This window comes from Pseudophryne corroboree, chromosome 7 (assembly GCF_028390025.1).
Source record: "Pseudophryne corroboree isolate aPseCor3 chromosome 7, aPseCor3.hap2, whole genome shotgun sequence".
NCBI classification, from domain to species: domain Eukaryota; kingdom Metazoa; phylum Chordata; class Amphibia; order Anura; family Myobatrachidae; genus Pseudophryne; species Pseudophryne corroboree.
In genome coordinates this window covers 170,988,669-171,006,316 of record NC_086450.1, presented here as the reverse complement: position 1 = coordinate 171,006,316, position 17,648 = coordinate 170,988,669, and the positions used below count along the sequence as shown (strand labels likewise).

General features: G+C 45.0%; 1 protein-coding gene across 1 annotated transcript in view; it reads right to left on the bottom strand.

Moving 5' to 3' along the window:
• Positions 1-17,648, bottom strand: part of LCT (lactase) — a 221,710-nt gene that overhangs the window by 150,215 nt on the left and 53,847 nt on the right. Inside the window, exons 7-10 of the mRNA XM_063933757.1 lie at positions 11,851-12,496; positions 10,005-11,561; positions 6,476-6,744; positions 4,145-4,435 (exon numbers count right to left, since the gene is read on the bottom strand). Of these exons, the coding sequence (XP_063789827.1) occupies positions 4,145-4,435; positions 6,476-6,744; positions 10,005-11,561; positions 11,851-12,496 (2,763 nt within the window). The remainder of the gene's footprint in view (positions 1-4,144; positions 4,436-6,475; positions 6,745-10,004; positions 11,562-11,850; positions 12,497-17,648) is intronic.

Sequence of the window (17,648 nt, the reverse complement as noted above, 5' to 3'; positions counted from 1 at the left end):
GGAATCGTCTGGCCAGCTCTACCGGAGGTCCTCGGGGCTTAACAGGGCACGGTAAAACCCGAGCCTGACTCGGAACCAGACTCGAACCCGCTCATCCCCAATATATATATATATATATGTGTATATACATATGTATATACATATGTATATGTGTATATACATATGTATATATATATATATATATATATATATATATATATACAGGCCCAAACTTGCAGTGCACGGCTTCATCTGCGCGGCATGTTTGAGTGCTGACTCTGTATGTGGCTGGTGGTATATTACAGAGATAAGTATATAGGTACATTTACCACTTGAGATAATTACCAGTATTAGTAGCTAGTAAGGTTAGTATCTGTTAGTATCCATTTTTACACATTAGGCAGGCAGTCCCCCTTTTTTACACATTACAGAAGCAGAGCCCCCCTTTTTACACATTAGGCAGGCAGTTTGCCCCTTTTTACACATTTGGCAGGGTTAGAGGAGGTGAGAGGAACGTGGGGGGAGGGCTAGGGTTAGAGGAGGTGAGAGGAACGTGGGGGGAGGGCTACGGTTAGAGCAGGTGAAAGGAACGTGGGGGGAGAGCGAGGGTTAGAGCAGGTGAGGACCACGCTGGGGGAGGGCTAGGGTTAAAGCAGGTGAGAGGAACGCGGGGAGAGGTTTACGGAGAGAGTGAGTGAGAGGAAAGCGGGGGGAGGATTAGGGAGAGAGCGAGTGAGAGGAACGCGGGGGGAGGATTAGGTAGAGAGCGAGTGAGAGGAAAGCGGGGGGAGGACTAGGGAGAGAGCGAGTGAGAGGAACGCGGGGGGAGGATTAGGTAGAGAGCGAGTGAGAGGAATGCGGGGGGAGGATTAGGGAGAGAGCGAGTGAGAGGGACGGGGGGGGGGATTAGGTAGAGAGCGAGTGAGAGGAAACCAGGGGGAGGATTAGGGAGAGAGCGAGTGAGAGGAACGCAGAGGGAGGATTAGGGAGAGAGCGAGTGAGAGGAACGCGCGGGGGGGGGGGGGGCTTGGGATAGAGGTGAGCTATGAAGGGGAGAGCTATGAAGGGAGCAGGTGAGAAGCACACCGAGGGGTGGAAGGGGGGCTTTAATAAGTCCCTAACCTGTGGTGGTGGTGTGCGCTGGTGTAAGTCTGACTCCTGGATGGATGAATCCAGCGCTGACAGGCGCTGGTGTAGGGTCCCTGCTCCATGCTTTCCCCGGCTCTTCTGTTGCTGCAGCTCCCCGTGTCAGCTGCTGAACGCTGGCTGGCTAAGAGGAAGAGGATTCCTGGCTGCCCTGGGCGCGCATGATGATGGCACGCCCGGTGTTGAGTAGCGCAGCTGAGAGGAGAAGGGATTGCTGAAAAGCATGTTCAGCGCCTCAGCCTCCTCCCCTCAAGATCAGCTGCTGCCGGGTGACTCCATCCAGTCCTCCACAGTAGCAACGCTGGTGAGCGGAGCAGCAGCGGCGGCGCAGGCGGGGAATGGGGGGGGGGAGGAGAAGAAGGATGGATAAGGGGGATAAGGGAGATGTAGAGTTATAGAGGCGAACAAGACACCCATCAAACTAGCAGTGTGCTGTGTGCACCATAGCTAGTTACGCCACTGGTATGCTGCATAATATTGTGTCTGCATAATTTGGTGCAAGGGGCATTACTGTGGGGGGCATAATAAGATGCAAGGGGCATTACTGAGTGGGGCATACTATAGGTCTACGGGCATTACTGTGGGCATAATATGGTACTAAGGGCATTACTGTGTTGAGCATAATATGGCGTTAGGGGCATTATTGTGTAGGTGTTAGGTAGTCTTTTCCTGCATGACCACGCCCCTCTGTAGCAAGACCACGGAGGGGCGGGGAAGGTGGGGGTCATACACAAATTCTTTTATTTTTACTATGTCTATGGGGGGGGGGGGGGGGGATCATATTTTTATTTTGTTCACACTTGGAGCCCAATTGTGTAGATTCAGTCCTGGTCACAGCCATTAGTACTGGGCAGTGGGCTTTCGGAATTACCCCCTGATGTATTTCATTTGTACCATTTTGCAGAATAAAAAGCCGTGATCCAGGTGGAGGCACTGAAAACCAAATGCAGAGGTGGGAAGCAACTACATTATTCAACACATATACATACATTTTCATTACACACATCGGGACTCGCTTTGGAAAGGGTGTGTAACTTCTGGCGGTAGGGGGTGTGGTCTCAAGGCTTGGCCATGTATTCTGCTATTTGAGGGCATGCCCAAACCCCAGCTCACCTCCCTGCTTTGTATAGATCACTTGCTGCTTTGCAGGGCAGAGTTGTGGTGATCACAGTCTCCCCCAACTGCTGTCCCCCGCCCGTGGGACACTGTGGCACATGGGTGGGATGGAGGGACAGTGTCCGAATAGCGGGACTGTCCTGCTGGAATCAGGACAGTTGGGAGGTAGGCATATACACTCTGCATATACGCTCTGCAACAGAAGGGGGTGTTCCAAAAAATTAAACAATTTTAATCATTTTTTTGCATTAGCATTCCTTACTAATTAATGTGTTAATGTTGGACAATTCAGGGCTTATCCAGAATTGAACATACACATAGCAATTACAGGGTAAGTCTACCAGATCCGTTTTTCTAAAAAGACAATGGGGGTAATTCAGAGTTGATCGCAGCAGCAAATTTGTTAACTAATGGGCAAAACCATGTGCACTGCAGGTGGGGCAGATATATCATGTGCAGAGAGAGTTAGATTTGGGTGAGTTATTTTGTTTCTGTGCAGGGTAAATACTGGCTGCTTTATTTTTACACTGCAATTTAGATTTTAGTTTGAACACACCACACCCAAATCTAACTCTCTCTGCACATGTTATATCTGCCCCACCTGCAGTACACATGGTTTTGCCCATTAGTTAACAAATAGCTATGTGCATCTTCAATTCTGGATAAGCTCTGCAGTTCTCCTTCCAGACTGTCCAGTGACTCTGCTGGGCAGGTGACAGATCAAGCTCCACCTCATATTAAAGGGATCTGTTTTTGCAGAGATGATGATAGGCAAATATTCTAAAATCCTAAAAAAAATCCCATGTCCAACATGCTTCTGGCAACAAGCATTTTGTACATTATATGAGAGACTCTACCTGAAAATGAGAGGATGCACATATGGGAGTGTAGAAATAAGTATTCTGATTGCATCTACAATAATTTTGAGTGGCAGATTAGGGGTGGGAAGGGGCGTGTTCATGCAAATATGGCATATGCAGGCCAGCCTGTTAGCAGGTGTGTCTTTTGCACCTACATATACATGGGAGGTGCAAAAAGTAAAACACACTTAAAATGATGACTTTTTATAGTAAGCCAGTGACATATACTGCCCATGAGGTATATGATGCTCCAGATGTATACAGCTCTGCGTATGTGCAGAAAGCTATTTTTTTCTGAGCAAGTTTCTTTTCCCTAATGTACACCTGTGTACCTATGCTGTGGCCCCTGCATGTTTTATTCATTTGTATTTCAAAATTCTGTTACAGAGCATATTTTTGAAAAGTCTTTTGCTTTAAGCATGGTTTATCAGCTTCTAACCTGTGCAATTCTTTATTCTACTGAACTATCCTGAAGCTGGAGGACAAAGACAATCATTCTTTCTTATCATCTACTCTTAGAATTGCAACTTGTCAGCAGTCTAATCAATGGCCAGGAACTCCAGGATCTTTAAGGGACGGCTCTGGGAGAATGGCGACCAATGACCAGGGGGGTACCGTGTTAGCTGTTACAGCATGGCAGGAACCAAGGCTGAGTAGGTCGCCACTCAGCACAGATACATGACACATACATGCAGATGCTTTCTACCTAAATAGGAGATTGGTATGCTCTCTAGAGGGCCCCAGATTGGTCATGTTACTGGCAAGACATAAATGTATAGAGGAGAAATGTGTTTATTTCCTCAATACAGTTTTTATTTTATTTATATTTTATTGAAGATTGAGGAAACAGAAACAAAAGCACAGTACAGCAGTGTAAATATGGCAGTACAAGTACACAAATACAATACAAAGAAAAGTAAACAATAAAATATAAAACAAGCTATTTAGTTCTATAGTGCAATACAGTTTTTTAAATAACAGTCCTACAAGCAGACTGTGCAACCAGAAATTCAGTACAGTGACCGTAACAACTTCCATCTTACCTGAGGTGTGATATTGGCAGCCAGCAGAGCATCAATAAGTTGAATGTAATAATTGAGCCCGGGCTCATTCACATATTTCAGCGTTCCATCTGGAAGAACCCGAGGCCAGGAGATGGAGAATCTGTAGTGTGTGACTTTGAGGTCTTTTAGCAGTGCCACGTCCTCATGGATCCGATGGTAGCTATCACAGGCCACATCTCCGTTATCATCATTTGAGATTTTGAATGGTGTATGCGTAAATTTGTCCCATATACTCAGGCCTTTTCCATCTGCCCTCCAGGCTCCTTCAATCTGAGAGTCAGAAAAGAAAGAGGTTTGTGTAAGCAGACTCAGGAGTTTGCTATGATATGTAGAAGCTTCCATCATCAGTCTATACTGATCACTATCCAATGAATACATCTCAGTATATTTTAGAGTAGAAGCTTCCTCTATAGACTTAGGCCATTTCTCATTTTGAAATGTTTTTCCTCTCCCACTAAGGGGTCTATTCAATTCTAGTCGGAACTGCCGTCTAGTCGGAAAGGTCAAATCATGAGTCGACTTGTCGGAAAACACATGGATCGACGGATTAGCCGCAGATCCACATGTTTTGTCAGATTTGCGGCCAAATCCTACAGGTATTTGGTCTGTTTTCGACAATGTTTTAAAAAAAGTCGGATTGACATTGTCGGAAACGGCCAAAACCTGTTGGATTTGGCCTCAAATTGAATACTGAACTGTCAAATCCTTTCTGTCAGAAAGGATCCGGCATCAATTGAATAGACCCCTAATTGTCTCCTCTCCAGGCACGGGTAGCGACAGCCCCCCTCCTACAACCACCAACCTTATGATATGTTATTTCGGCGCTTACTATATTCAGATTTGTGAGCACCTGATATGTTCTTGCATGTATTCATTGTTTTGTGGGATGCTTTGCATACCTAAAGGAGGATCATCCAAATGGTTCCTTTTTAAAATAATTTTATATATTCTACTATATACTGGAACAGAGAGCACCATGATTTGCAGCACATATTAAACATTAATACATGTCCTGTCAACCTCAGCGCTGGGCCTCAGTTGTAATCAGTGGCAGATTTTACCTATGAGCCACCCTCCCAGTAAAATATGCTATAATACACTGAGCTATCATGGGCAATCAGCGTTTGTGGTTACAACATGACTGCAATGACAGATAATTGATATCTCTATACAACCATGATAATAGGAAATGTAACACATACAATGACATTTATGAAAACTGTCAAATAGAACACAGTTACCGTCAGGGTCGTCTTTTCGAATGGGCAATTGGAGTATAAGGGCCCTAGGATGAACAAAGGGGCCCTTTTTTCCAGGGGTACCAGATTTTTTTAAATTGTCACTGGGGAAACAGAGATATCCGACTTCAAAGCAGTGGTCCCCATCCGAGCCTGTTAATTGCTCTTCCCAGACAGATATCTCAGGTACTGACTGACTTAGAGTTTTCTGAGGGTATACTCCAAAAGCTGGGATTCTCCCCTTTTGGTTGACACTGGCAGCTTGTCTCAACTATGCCCAGAACCAGAGATATCAGCCTTCCAGCAGCTGGTCCCTGCTCCAGCTCCACACACCTGGTATGCAAATTTATATTATTGTTGGTGGATTGCTCTGGCTCCTGAACTCTGATCCCCAAGTCCCCAGTACCTCCTGAAAGGTGGGACTCTCTAGTTTTTTTATCCTATTAAAAGCTAATAAATCTATTTCCAGGAATTGGAGATATCTGCAGTCAGGCAAGCTGCCCTCCCACCATAAAAGTATGAATATTAAGCCCAGTCAACTATCCGCCGCCACCCCCCCCCCCCCCTTCCCCCTGCTTAATATTAATAAACACCCCCTACCACCCTGGAAGTCATGTACCGGGCCCCTTCATTCAGTCCAATGCCCCCTTCTACAGTTTAGTGTTCTCACTCCCACCCCATCTCCCTTCTGTGCAGTACAGGAGTAATCAGCAGAAATTACTGCTCCAGATCCTACTTGCTGAGTGGAAGATAGAACACCCCCTACCGCCCGCTGGACATCAAAGATGCCGCTGATAGCACCCCCACCCCTACCACTGGAGGATGGGTTGGGGCCACAGTGCATTGTTTTGCCCAGGGGCCTACACTGGTGTTAAGACGTCCCAGGTTATTGTAACCCATGAGAACAATAATATGATTGGTATAATTTCCTAAACACTACAAAAAAGACAGACTATTACAGTATGTAGAATACTGCAGAAATGTTCTCTGCAGGTTACAAGACTAATTGTTTAGGTACAATTTTGCATAAGGATAGGTTTATATTCCCTATCCGGCTTTCAAGATGTATAACCTGATAGGCTGCAGAGGCCACGCTCCATGCAAAATCACTGCGGAACTCTCCATATAAAAACTCATCCTCCTTCTGTAGCGGGATGCCATTGTTGCGTATAACTTCGGCGTAATAAATGGCAGATCGCTTTGCTGTCCTTGGACGGTTAGGGTTCATGAAATCCACGTGGTGCAACCCAAATCGCACACTGTATCCCGAGTTCCATTCAAAAGTGTCCATGAGGCCCCAGGCAGTATAGCCTTTAAGATTCACCCTGTCAATGCTGTAAGCTGAACAAAGAAAAGAAGCAATCCATAATCAGTTATTAGACTGTTAAAGTCAAATATTAAAATTGAATGAATTATAATAATAAACAACACATTCTGCATGTTTAAAACATTTTATTTTCATTATGTGTTATTTATCGTTTCTGTTTATTATATATTGATGTTTAGAGTTTTCATCGGCATATGATGATTCCCACTGGTTTGTGGAAATACCACATATCATATTAACATACTATCGTATATAGGGGGTTATTCAGAGTTGTTAGCAAACCAAAAAAGATACGCAATTGGGCAAAACCATTTTGCACTGCAGGTGGGGGAGATGTAACTTGTACAGAGAGAGTTAGATTTGGGTGGGTTATATTGTTTCTGTGCAGGGTAAATACTGGCTGTTTTATTTTTACACTGCAATTTAGATTTCAGGTTGAACACACCCGCCCAAATCTTAATCTCTCTGCACATGTTATATCTGCCTCCCCCCCTGCAGTGCAACATGGTTTTGCTTAATTGCTAACAACTCTGAATAACCTCCATAATGTGAGTAGATCCATTTCTTAGGAATTTAGTCGTGTAACGGTAATACAGTATGTCCCTGCCACTGAAACTGATTTCAGCCCCTCATTCTTTATAAGTGTACACAATACTGGAAGACAAAGGAAATCCAGGATGGGATACATCTTCAGCGGGAACTTCAGATTCAACCAAGTTCCAGCCAATGGAACATAGGAGAAGTTCCTGACCTATGAGTATATACAGATCCCTTTACCTAATGGCTTTATTCCGTAAGGGCTATTTGAATGTTAGCCTTTAAATTGTATCACACTAACCCTTGGAAGTCAGTGCATTTAGGATTGAACACTTGTGTTGGCGCCGGCGGTACTCTTTTTGTGCAAATAAATCTTTTGGACTTTAGAACTCCAAGTAAGCTAATCAGGCTTCAAATTATTTAGTAAGACATATTAATACGTTCTGCAATTAGCTGCTAATTCAATGAAAATGTGCCTGTCTTGCCTTAACATATATCAGTGCCTACTGTACCTGAAGACAGCTGGCAGCTAGTAAGGGGGAATTAGGTGAAGGATTGAAAAGTAAACTATGGTGACCACCTAAAAAGACAAAATGACAAACCAACCTTTCTCCTAGACTTAAACACCCGAAAGCTGCTCTCACATTCTTAACATCATTCCCAAGTGGTGGCATAGGGCCTTATTCAGGTCGCATTGCAAACGCTATGTGACAACAATTTTTGCGATGTGGCTGCAGCGCACATGCGGTCGGGTCGCATTAGCTGCAAACGCCTCTGCCTGATTAGCCGGGGGACTGGCGTTCGCGGACCATTGCAGGGCGGAGCGGGGAAAACGGGGCATGACTGTGGCATTTTTGGCTCGGCTGCGTGACGTCATATGCAGCCAATTTGATCAATAAAATTCAGTACAGATTGCAAAGCAGAATTTGCAATCCGTACTGAACATGGTCCATATTCCATAGTGCTGGATGTCTGCTAATACATGCCGCCTGTCTTATGTTTTTAGTTCTATATATTTTTCTCTGAATAGTTGTAATATTTTTCTGAAAAGATATGTGCCACAGCCAGTATATCTCCTATTCACCAGGCCCATTCCCTTGGATTGTGACATACAATAGCTTCACCCTAATCAATACTCTAGAACCACCTCTGCCCTACAAGTATCCAATCATATAATGCTTTTTCACTAAACAAGACACTACCAAACAGACAAAGCAAACCAATGAAACCAAACAACGCAAAACAGAAACACTACACAGATCCAAAAGGATGCACCAGACCAGTAAACTCTACATGTATAACCTCTGAGGAATCCTATTGACCATAACCCTACTATGCCAGATATTCACAAATCAAACCACCTCTCTCACACCATTATCAAAAACCACCATAACAATAACCACAAACTATTATTACAATCATTATTTTTAATTACACAGTACTTGGTATTAAAGTGGTAATAGTACGCTATAGTAGATGTCTGGGAATTTCCTACAGAAGTGCACCTAGACATGTCCTGAGAGTAGAAAGTGGCATAAACCTTGCAGTGCGTAGGGGGACCATGCAGATACAGTGGGGCAAAATGGAAGCATTTATAATTGTGCGATAAGAGGATGAGGCAGGGTAAACAATGCACTGGTTTGTGTAGTGTAATATACAAAGGGAATGCAGCCTCATGCACAATTATATGTATGTACCTGGCACTTTGTGCTCTTTATGTCTGGAGAGGCGGAGTGGCAGAGTGAAGGGAGTGGTCTGATATAAGCAGAGGTATGTTTATGCAAATGTGACTCATGTAGAGGTGCAGAAACATGCGTGTACACCTGTTAGGAAGCAAATCTTTTGCTCCTGCTAGAAGACCGGGCATAAACCAGATGTATACTGAGATACAGTATGTTCAGCTCTGCATATGGGTAAAAATACTGTAAGCTACTGTCATTTTGCATGCTTTTTTAAGGTAATGTATGCCTATTTTCCAAACAACTCTGCATCAGGACCTTAATTCTTTTTGTAAATGACTTTCGGAATACTTTGGGACCCGAACTGTAGTGTAAACTGGCATAGAATGGAACTGGCAGTAACATTAGTTATGGAGCGTTTGTAAGACACCTCTGTCATTGGTTGCCAATAAAGGAATGTTTACACATAATCTGATTCCTGTTTATCTGCATTACTCCTGTGTTTCAGTTCAGTAATGAATGATCAGGGCTATAGAGAGCAGTACCATGCCTGGGAACTATAGGGGGGTGGCCTAATCAAAGGGGGTGTGGCCATGCCTCCTACAAAAAATATGTCACAGCAAAAAAAATTGTGATGGCACTCCAGGCATCATCATCTCTGCCATGCTTGCTCTGGGAAGCGTGTCCCTCCTCCTCTGATGGCATCATCTTCCCAATGGTATTTGGGATGATGGTGCATGTGCACTAGAGAGTAAAGAGGCTTTGCTTTCACTGTGTGGCGCCATCTTCCTGAAGATATAACTTGGAGGATGGTGCCATTAGGGAGTATACTCAGAGGGGAGGGCTGCGGATCCAGGCCCTTACTGGGTCTCTCCAACAAGCATGGGCTCTGGTGATTAGTATCCACTCCCCTCGGCACCAGTGTGAATGAGCAGATCCCTAAGTAGAACATTCAGATAAAAAGTATAGAATATATTTCACAAAGAGAACTTCAATCACAAAATATTTCAGGTTTACAAACTGCAAATACTATGCAACTAATGTATATTATTACTAACCTTTCAAAGCTTCATCAATATATGTCTTATAATAGAATATTCGGCTGGTATCATCAAAATCGGCATTACTATCTGTAGCAACTCCATTTTCAGTGATGTATATAGGAACATCTCCATACTCTTCTTTCACCCAGTTAAGCAGCCTCCTTAGTCCCCAGGCTACTGCCCTGTGTATGCCAACAGCCGTTGATGGCCAGTTTGTATTAACTTCTTCGGCAATATCTGTATCGGCATCAAAAGATGGGGGACTTAACCTTATGGTTTTATGTTGAACTATTTTTGTGGTGTATATGTTAATGGAGAAAACGTCTGCTGTTCCCTGGATGTAGGCCCTTTCTTGATCTGTGAAAACTGGAAGTCTGGAAGTCTGGAGACCCTGTAGTTCACTTTTATTTGCCACCTGCCATTTCATGGCCTCTGGGTAGTCACCATTTTTGAAGATAGGGTGTGCAAACCATCCCAATGTGAACTGTAGGTAGCGGTCAGCAGCTTCTATGTCTCTTGGTTCCTTGGGGTCTTTGGGCTCCACCCATTCTGTGTTGAGGCTAAGTGAAATTACACCTCCTTGACTTCCATGATACTTCTCATGATAGGTGTGATAGACTCTGGCATGGATTAACAACAGGTTGTGAGCAACTCTGTATGGGGCTTCACCGGGCTCATCCTTCACTCCAGGCGGAAACACACCATTTCCATAGCCAGCTGCTACAATACTATGAGGCTGGTTAAACGTCATCCAGAACTTAACCCTATCGCCAAATGTATTAAAACAAAAGTCTGCATAGTTATGAAATGCATCAAGTACAAAGTCAGTCTCCCAACCACCCAAATCTTGTAGAGCTTGGGGAAGATCAAAGTGGTAAAGGGTCACCATTGGAGAGATGTTATTTGCCAGTAGGCCATCAATAAGTCTATTATAATACTCCACACCCTTGACATTGACTGTGCCTTGTCCAGTTGGGAAGATTCGAGACCATGAGATGGAGAAACGATAACTGTTCACTCCTAGGCCCCTCAGCATGTACAGGTCAGCATCCAGCTGGTGATAGCTGTCACATGCGATGTCCCCACTGGCATTGCCAGCAATATTTCCAGGAACATGTGTGAACGTATCCCAGGTACTTGGTCCTTTTCCATCTGTGTTCCATCCCCCTTCAACCTGATAAGCAGAGGTTGAGACCCCCCATTTGAAATCATCTGGAAATGTGGAATAATGGTACATGTCTCTTTCAAAGGCAGTTTGCCCTGAAAATGTTTCCCACACAATCTTTGCTTTAGAGGGAACATCCGATGCTAATAGCGGACTTAATTTCTTCATATTTGTCCATCTTGGACTTGAAGTAACAGATTTAACGATCTTTGTACTTGGGAAACCATTATTTTCAACAATTGTGGAGAACAAATAGGCTGATTTTTTAGGGGTCCGTTGTCTATTTGCATTTTCAAAAGCCACATAGTGCAAACCAAACCTTTGGCTGTATCCTCGAGGGCCCTCAAAGCCATCCAGTAGTGACCGGACTACATATGAACTTGCAGACACATTATCAACCTTGATAGCTGCAAGGAGATAGAGACATTAAATAATAGACGTGCTACTGTATTTCCACTGTAAATATTAAGTATACTGGAAAGTATTCAGCTAGGTAATAAAACATAAAATATCTTTGGTACAGAAGTGAAGATAGATACAACTATATATGTTTAATATAAGTTATCTCTAAAATATTATCCATACTGTAGCTACTCATCCTTTAGGCAATTTTCATTTGAACTAAAAAAAAAAAATCATACATTTGTGAAAATAGAAAAGCATAACACAGTCTTACAAATGTCCAGAGTACATTACCTTTCAGAGCCTCATTGATGTAGGCAGACAAGTAGTCCATGCGAGCTGTGTCATTGAAGACCTCTCCGGTAGCTGGTGTAGGAATCCCATTTCCTGTTATATATATTGACAGATTCCCTTTCACATACTCCTCCTGTATAAAATTCAGAATCCTCCTGAGGCCCCATGGGACCACAGAGATCCATGGAGAGGAGGTGACTGGCCACGAAGGATCCACATGTGGTGAAAATCCTCCAATATTATCATATTCAGCTATACAGGTATTGTTGAGAGAGGCACTGACCAGCCGGGACGTATAGTGGGAGATACCCAGGAAGTCCGCAGTGCCCTGGATATAGGTCTGCTCTAACTCAGTGAATGTGGGAAGCTGAGTCACACTACTGGGACACTCCTCATGTTTCTGCTGAACTTGTGCCTTAAGAACCTCTGGGTAGTCCCCATTGACCAGAATAGGATGGGCAAATTGGCCCAGCATGAAGTGGATATATCGCTCAGCCGCTCTTACATCCTCGGGATCAGTGGGGGTATATGGCTCAGCCCAGTCCGAATTCAAAGAGATTCCAACCTGACCTTGTTGCAGTGCACGATAGTTGTCACTATACACATGCCAGGCCTTAGCGTGTGCTTTCACCATGTTGTGAGACACCTATGAAAAAATCATGTTTACAGCAGAAGTTTCATTCTGAAGCTATTCACATTTGGAAGTTTATGTCTGCAGACATATCAGGTTACTTACTACATAGTTCTGATAAACATTTATGGTACTATAGTCATTTGCTTCCAATCTGATGTCAAATGTGTTCTGCAATATCATAGAAACTCATCAATATTCCTAGGGTGACATCCTGTATCAACTGATATTTTCATATGTGACCATGTTTCCTTCTTTGCCCAATTATATATGAAGGTTTTTTTTTTCCCTTTTATATAGCAGATACCATTAGAATCTTCCACTTCCTTTTTAAGTCTAATGCTGGGTACACACTAGGCCAGGCATGTCCAAACTGCGGCGCTCCAGCTGTTGTGAAACTACATATCCCAGCATGCCCTGACACAGTTTTGCTGTCAGAGAATGCTAAAGCTGTGTCAGGGCATGCTGGGATGTGTAGTTTCTCAACAGCGATCCGTGACGATCGGTAAGAGAAAATAAGAATTTACTTACCGATAATTCTATTTCTCGGAGTCCGTAGTGGATGCTGGGGTTCCTGAAAGGACCATGGGGAACAGCGGCTCCGCAGGAGACAGGGCACAAAAGCAAAGCCTTCCGATCAGGTGGTGTGCACTGGCTCCTCCCCCCATGACCCTCCTCCAAGCCAGCCAGGTACTGTGCCCGGACGAGCGTACACAATAAGGGAGGAATTTTGAATCCCGGGTAAGACTCATACCAGCCACACCAATCACACCGTACAACTTGTGATCTAAACCCAGTTAACAGTATGATAACAGCGGAGCCTCTGAAAAGATGGCTCACAACAATAATAACCCGATTTTTGTAACTATGTACAAGTATTGCAGATAATCCGCACTTGGGATGGGCGCCCAGCATCCACTACGGACTCCGAGAAATAGAATTATCGGTAAGTAAATTCTTATTTTCTCTATCGTCCTAGTGGATGCTGGGGTTCCTGAAAGGACCATGGGGATTATACCAAAGCTCCCAAACGGGCGGGAGAGTGCGGATGACTCTGCAGCACCGAATGAGAGAACTCCAGGTCCTCCTTAGCCAGGGTATCAAATTTGTAGAATTTAGCAAACGTGTTTGCCCCTGACCAAGTAGCTGCTCGGCAAGGTTGTAAAGCCGAGACCCCTCGGGCAGCCGCCCAAGATGAGCCCACCTTCCTTGTGGAATGGGCATTTACATATTTTGGCTGTGGCAGGCCTGCCACAGAATGTGCAAGCTGAATTGTATTACACATCCAACTAGCAATAGTCTGCTTAGAAGCAAGAGCACCCAGTTTGTTGGGTGCATACAGGATAACAGCAAGTCAGTTTTCCTGACTCCAGCCGTCCTGGAACATATTTTCAGGGCCCTGACAACATCTAGCAACTTGGAGTCCTCCAAGTCCCTAGTAGGTGCAAGGCACCACAATAAGCTGGTTCAGGTGAAACACTGACACCACCTTAGGGAGAGAACTGGGGACGAGTCCGCAGCTCTGCCCTGTCCGAATGGACAAACAGATATGGGCTTTTTTTGAGAAAAAACCACCAATTTGACACTCGCCTGGTCCAGGCCAGGGCCAAGAGCATGGTCACTTTTCATGTGAGATGCTTCAAATCCACAGATTTGACTGGTTTTAAACCAATGTGATTTGAGGAATCCCAGAACTACGTTGAGATCCCACAGTGCCACTGGAGGCACAAAAGGGGGTTGTATATGCAATACTCCCTTGACAAACTTCTGGACTTCAGGAACTGAAGCCAATTCTTTCTGGAAGAAAATCGACAGGGCCGAAATTTGAACCTTAATGGACCCCAATTTGAGGCCCATAGACACTCCTGTTTGCAGGAAATGCAGGAAACGACCGAGTTGAAATTTCTTTGTGGGGCCTTCCTGGCCTCACACCACGCAACATATTTTCGCCACATGTGGTGATAATGTTGTGCGGTCACCTCCTTTCTGGCTTTGACCAGGGTAGGAATGACCTCTTCCGGAATGCCTTTTTCCCTTAGGATCCGGCTTTCCACCGCCATGCCGACAAACGCAGCTGCGGTAAGTCATGGAACAGACATGGTACTTGCTGAAGCAAGTCCCTTCTTAGCGGCAGAGGCCATAAGACCTCTGTAAGCATCTCTTGAAGTTCCGGGTACCAAGTCCTTCTTGGCCAATCCGGAGCCATGAGTATAGTTCTTACTCCTCTACGTCTTATAATTCTCAGCACCTTAGGTATGAGAAGCAGAGGAGGGAACACATACACCGACTGGTACACCCACGGTGTTACCAGAACGTCCACAGCTATTGCCTGAGGGTCTCTTGACCTGGCGCAATACCTGTCCCGTTTTTTGTTCAGACGGGACGCCATCATGTCCACCTTTGGTATTTCCCAACGGTTTACAATCATGTGGAAAAAACTTCCCGATGAAGTTTCCACTCTCCCGGGTGGAGGTCGTGCCTGCTGAGGAAGTCTGCTTCCCAGTTTCCATTCCCGGGATGAAACACTGCTGACAGTGCTATCACATGATTTTCCGCCCAGCGAAAAGTCCTTGCAGTTTTTGCCACTGCCCTCCTGCTTCTTGTGTCGCCCTGTCTGTTTACGTGGGCGACTGCCGTGATGTTTTTCCCACTGGATCAATACCGGCTGACCTTGAAGCAGAGGTCTTGCTAAGCTTAGAGCATTATAAATTTACCCTTAGCTCCAGTATATTTATGTGGAGAAAAGTCTCCAGACTTGATCACACTCCCTGGAAATTTTTTCCTTGTGTGACTGCTTCCCAGCCTCTCGGGCTGGGCTCCGTGGTCACCAGCATCCAATCCTGAATGCCGAATCTGCGGCCCTCTAGAAGATGAGCACTCTATAACCACCACAGGAGAGACACCCTTGTCCTTGGATATAGGGTTATCCGCTGATGCATCTGAAGATGCGATCCGGACCATTTGTCCAGCAGATCCCACTGAAAAGTTCTTGCGTGAAATCTGCCGAATGGAATTGCTTCGTAGGAAGCCACCATTTTTACCAGGACCCTTGTGCAATGATGCACTGTTTTTAGGAGGTTCCTGACTAGCTCGGATAACTCCCTGGCTTTCTCTTCCGGGAGAAACACCTTTTTCTGGACTGTGTCCAGAATCATCCCTAGGCACAGCAGACGTGTCGTCGGGATCAGCTGCGATTTTGGAATATTTAGAATCCACCCGTGCTGTTGTAGCAGTATCCTAGATAGTGCTACTCCGACCTCCAACTGTTCCCTGGACTATGCCCTTATCAGGAGATCGTCCAAGTAAGGGATAATTAAGACGCCTTTTCTTCGAAGAAGAATCATCATTTCGGCCATTACCTTGGTAAAGACCCGGGGTGCCGTGGACAATCCAAACGGCAGCGTCTGAAACTGATAGTGACAGTTCTGCACCACGAACCTGAGGTACCCTTAGTGAGAAGGGCAAATTTGGGACATAGAGGTAAGCATCCCTGATGTCCCGGGACACTATATAGTCCCCTTCTTCCTGGTTCGTTATCACTGCTCTGAGTGACTCCATCTTGATTTGAACCTTTGTAAGTGTTCAAAATTTTTTTTAGAATAAGTCTCACCTAGCCTTCTGGCTTCAGTACCACAATATAGTGTGGAATAATACCCCTTTTCTTGTAGTAGGAGGGGTAATTTAATTATCACCTGCTGGGAATACAGCTTGTGAATTTTTTCCCATACTGCCTCCTTGTCGGAGGGAGACCTTGGTAAAACAGACTTCAGGAGCCTGCGAAGGGGAAACGTCTCGACATTCCAATCTGTACCCCTGGGATACTACTTGTAGGATCCAGGGGTCCTGTACGGTCTCAGCGCCATGCTGAGAACTTGTCAGAAGCGGTGGAACGCTTCTGTTCCTGGGAATGGGCTGCCTGCTGCAGTCTTCTTCCCTTTCCTCTATCCCTGGGCAGATATGATCTTATAGGGACGAAAGGACTGAGGCTGAAAAGACGGTGTCTTTTTCTGCAGAGATGTGACTTAGGGTAAAAACGGCGGATTTTCCAGCAGTTGCCGTGGCCACCAGGTCCGATGGACCGACCCCAAATAACTCCTCTTCCTTTATACGGCAATACACCTTTGTGCCGTTTGGAATCTGCATCACCTGACCACTGTCGTGTCCATAACATCTTCTGGCAGATATGGACATCGCATTTACTCTTGATGCCAGAGTGCAAATATCCCTCTGTGCATCTCGCATATATAGAAATGCATCCTTTAAATGCTCTATAGTCAATAAAATACTGTCCCTGTCAAGGGTATCAATATTTTTAGTCAGGGAATCCGACCAAGCCACCCCAGCTCTGCACATCCAGGCTGAGGCGATCGCTGGTCGCAGTATAACACCAGTATGTGTGTATATACTTTTTATGATATTTTCCAGCCTCCTGTCAGCTGGTCCTTGAGGACGGCCCTATCTATAGACGGTACCGCCACTTGTTTTGATAAGCGTGTGAGCGTCTTATCCACCCTAAGGGGTGTTTCCCAACGCGCCCTAACTTCTGGCGGGAAAGGGTATACCGCCCATAATTTTCTATCGGGGGGAACCCACGCATCATCACACACTTTATTTAATTTATCTGATTCAGGAAAAACTACGGTAGTTTTTTCACATCCCACATAATACCCTCTTTTGTGGTACTTGTAGTATCAGAAATATGTAACACCTCCTTCATTGCCTTTAACGTGTGGCCCTAATAAGGAATACGTTTGTTTATTCACCGTCGACACTGGATTCAGTGTCCCTGTCTGTGTCGACCGACTAAAGTAAACGGGCATTTTAAAACCCCTGACGGTGTTTTTGAGACGTCTGGACCGGTACTAATTGTTTGTCGGCCGTCTCATGTCGTCAACCGACCTTGCAGCGTGTTGACATTATCACGTAATTCCCTAAATAAGCCATCCATTCCGGTGTCGACTCCCTAGAGAGTGACATCACCATTACAGGCAATTGCTCCGCCTCCTCACCAACATCGTCCTCATACATGTCGACACACACGTACCGACACACAGCACACACACAGGGAATGCTCTGATAGAGGACAGGACCCACTAGCCCTTTGGAGAGACAGAGGGAGAGTTTACCAGCACACACCAAAAACGCTATAATTATATAGGGACAACCT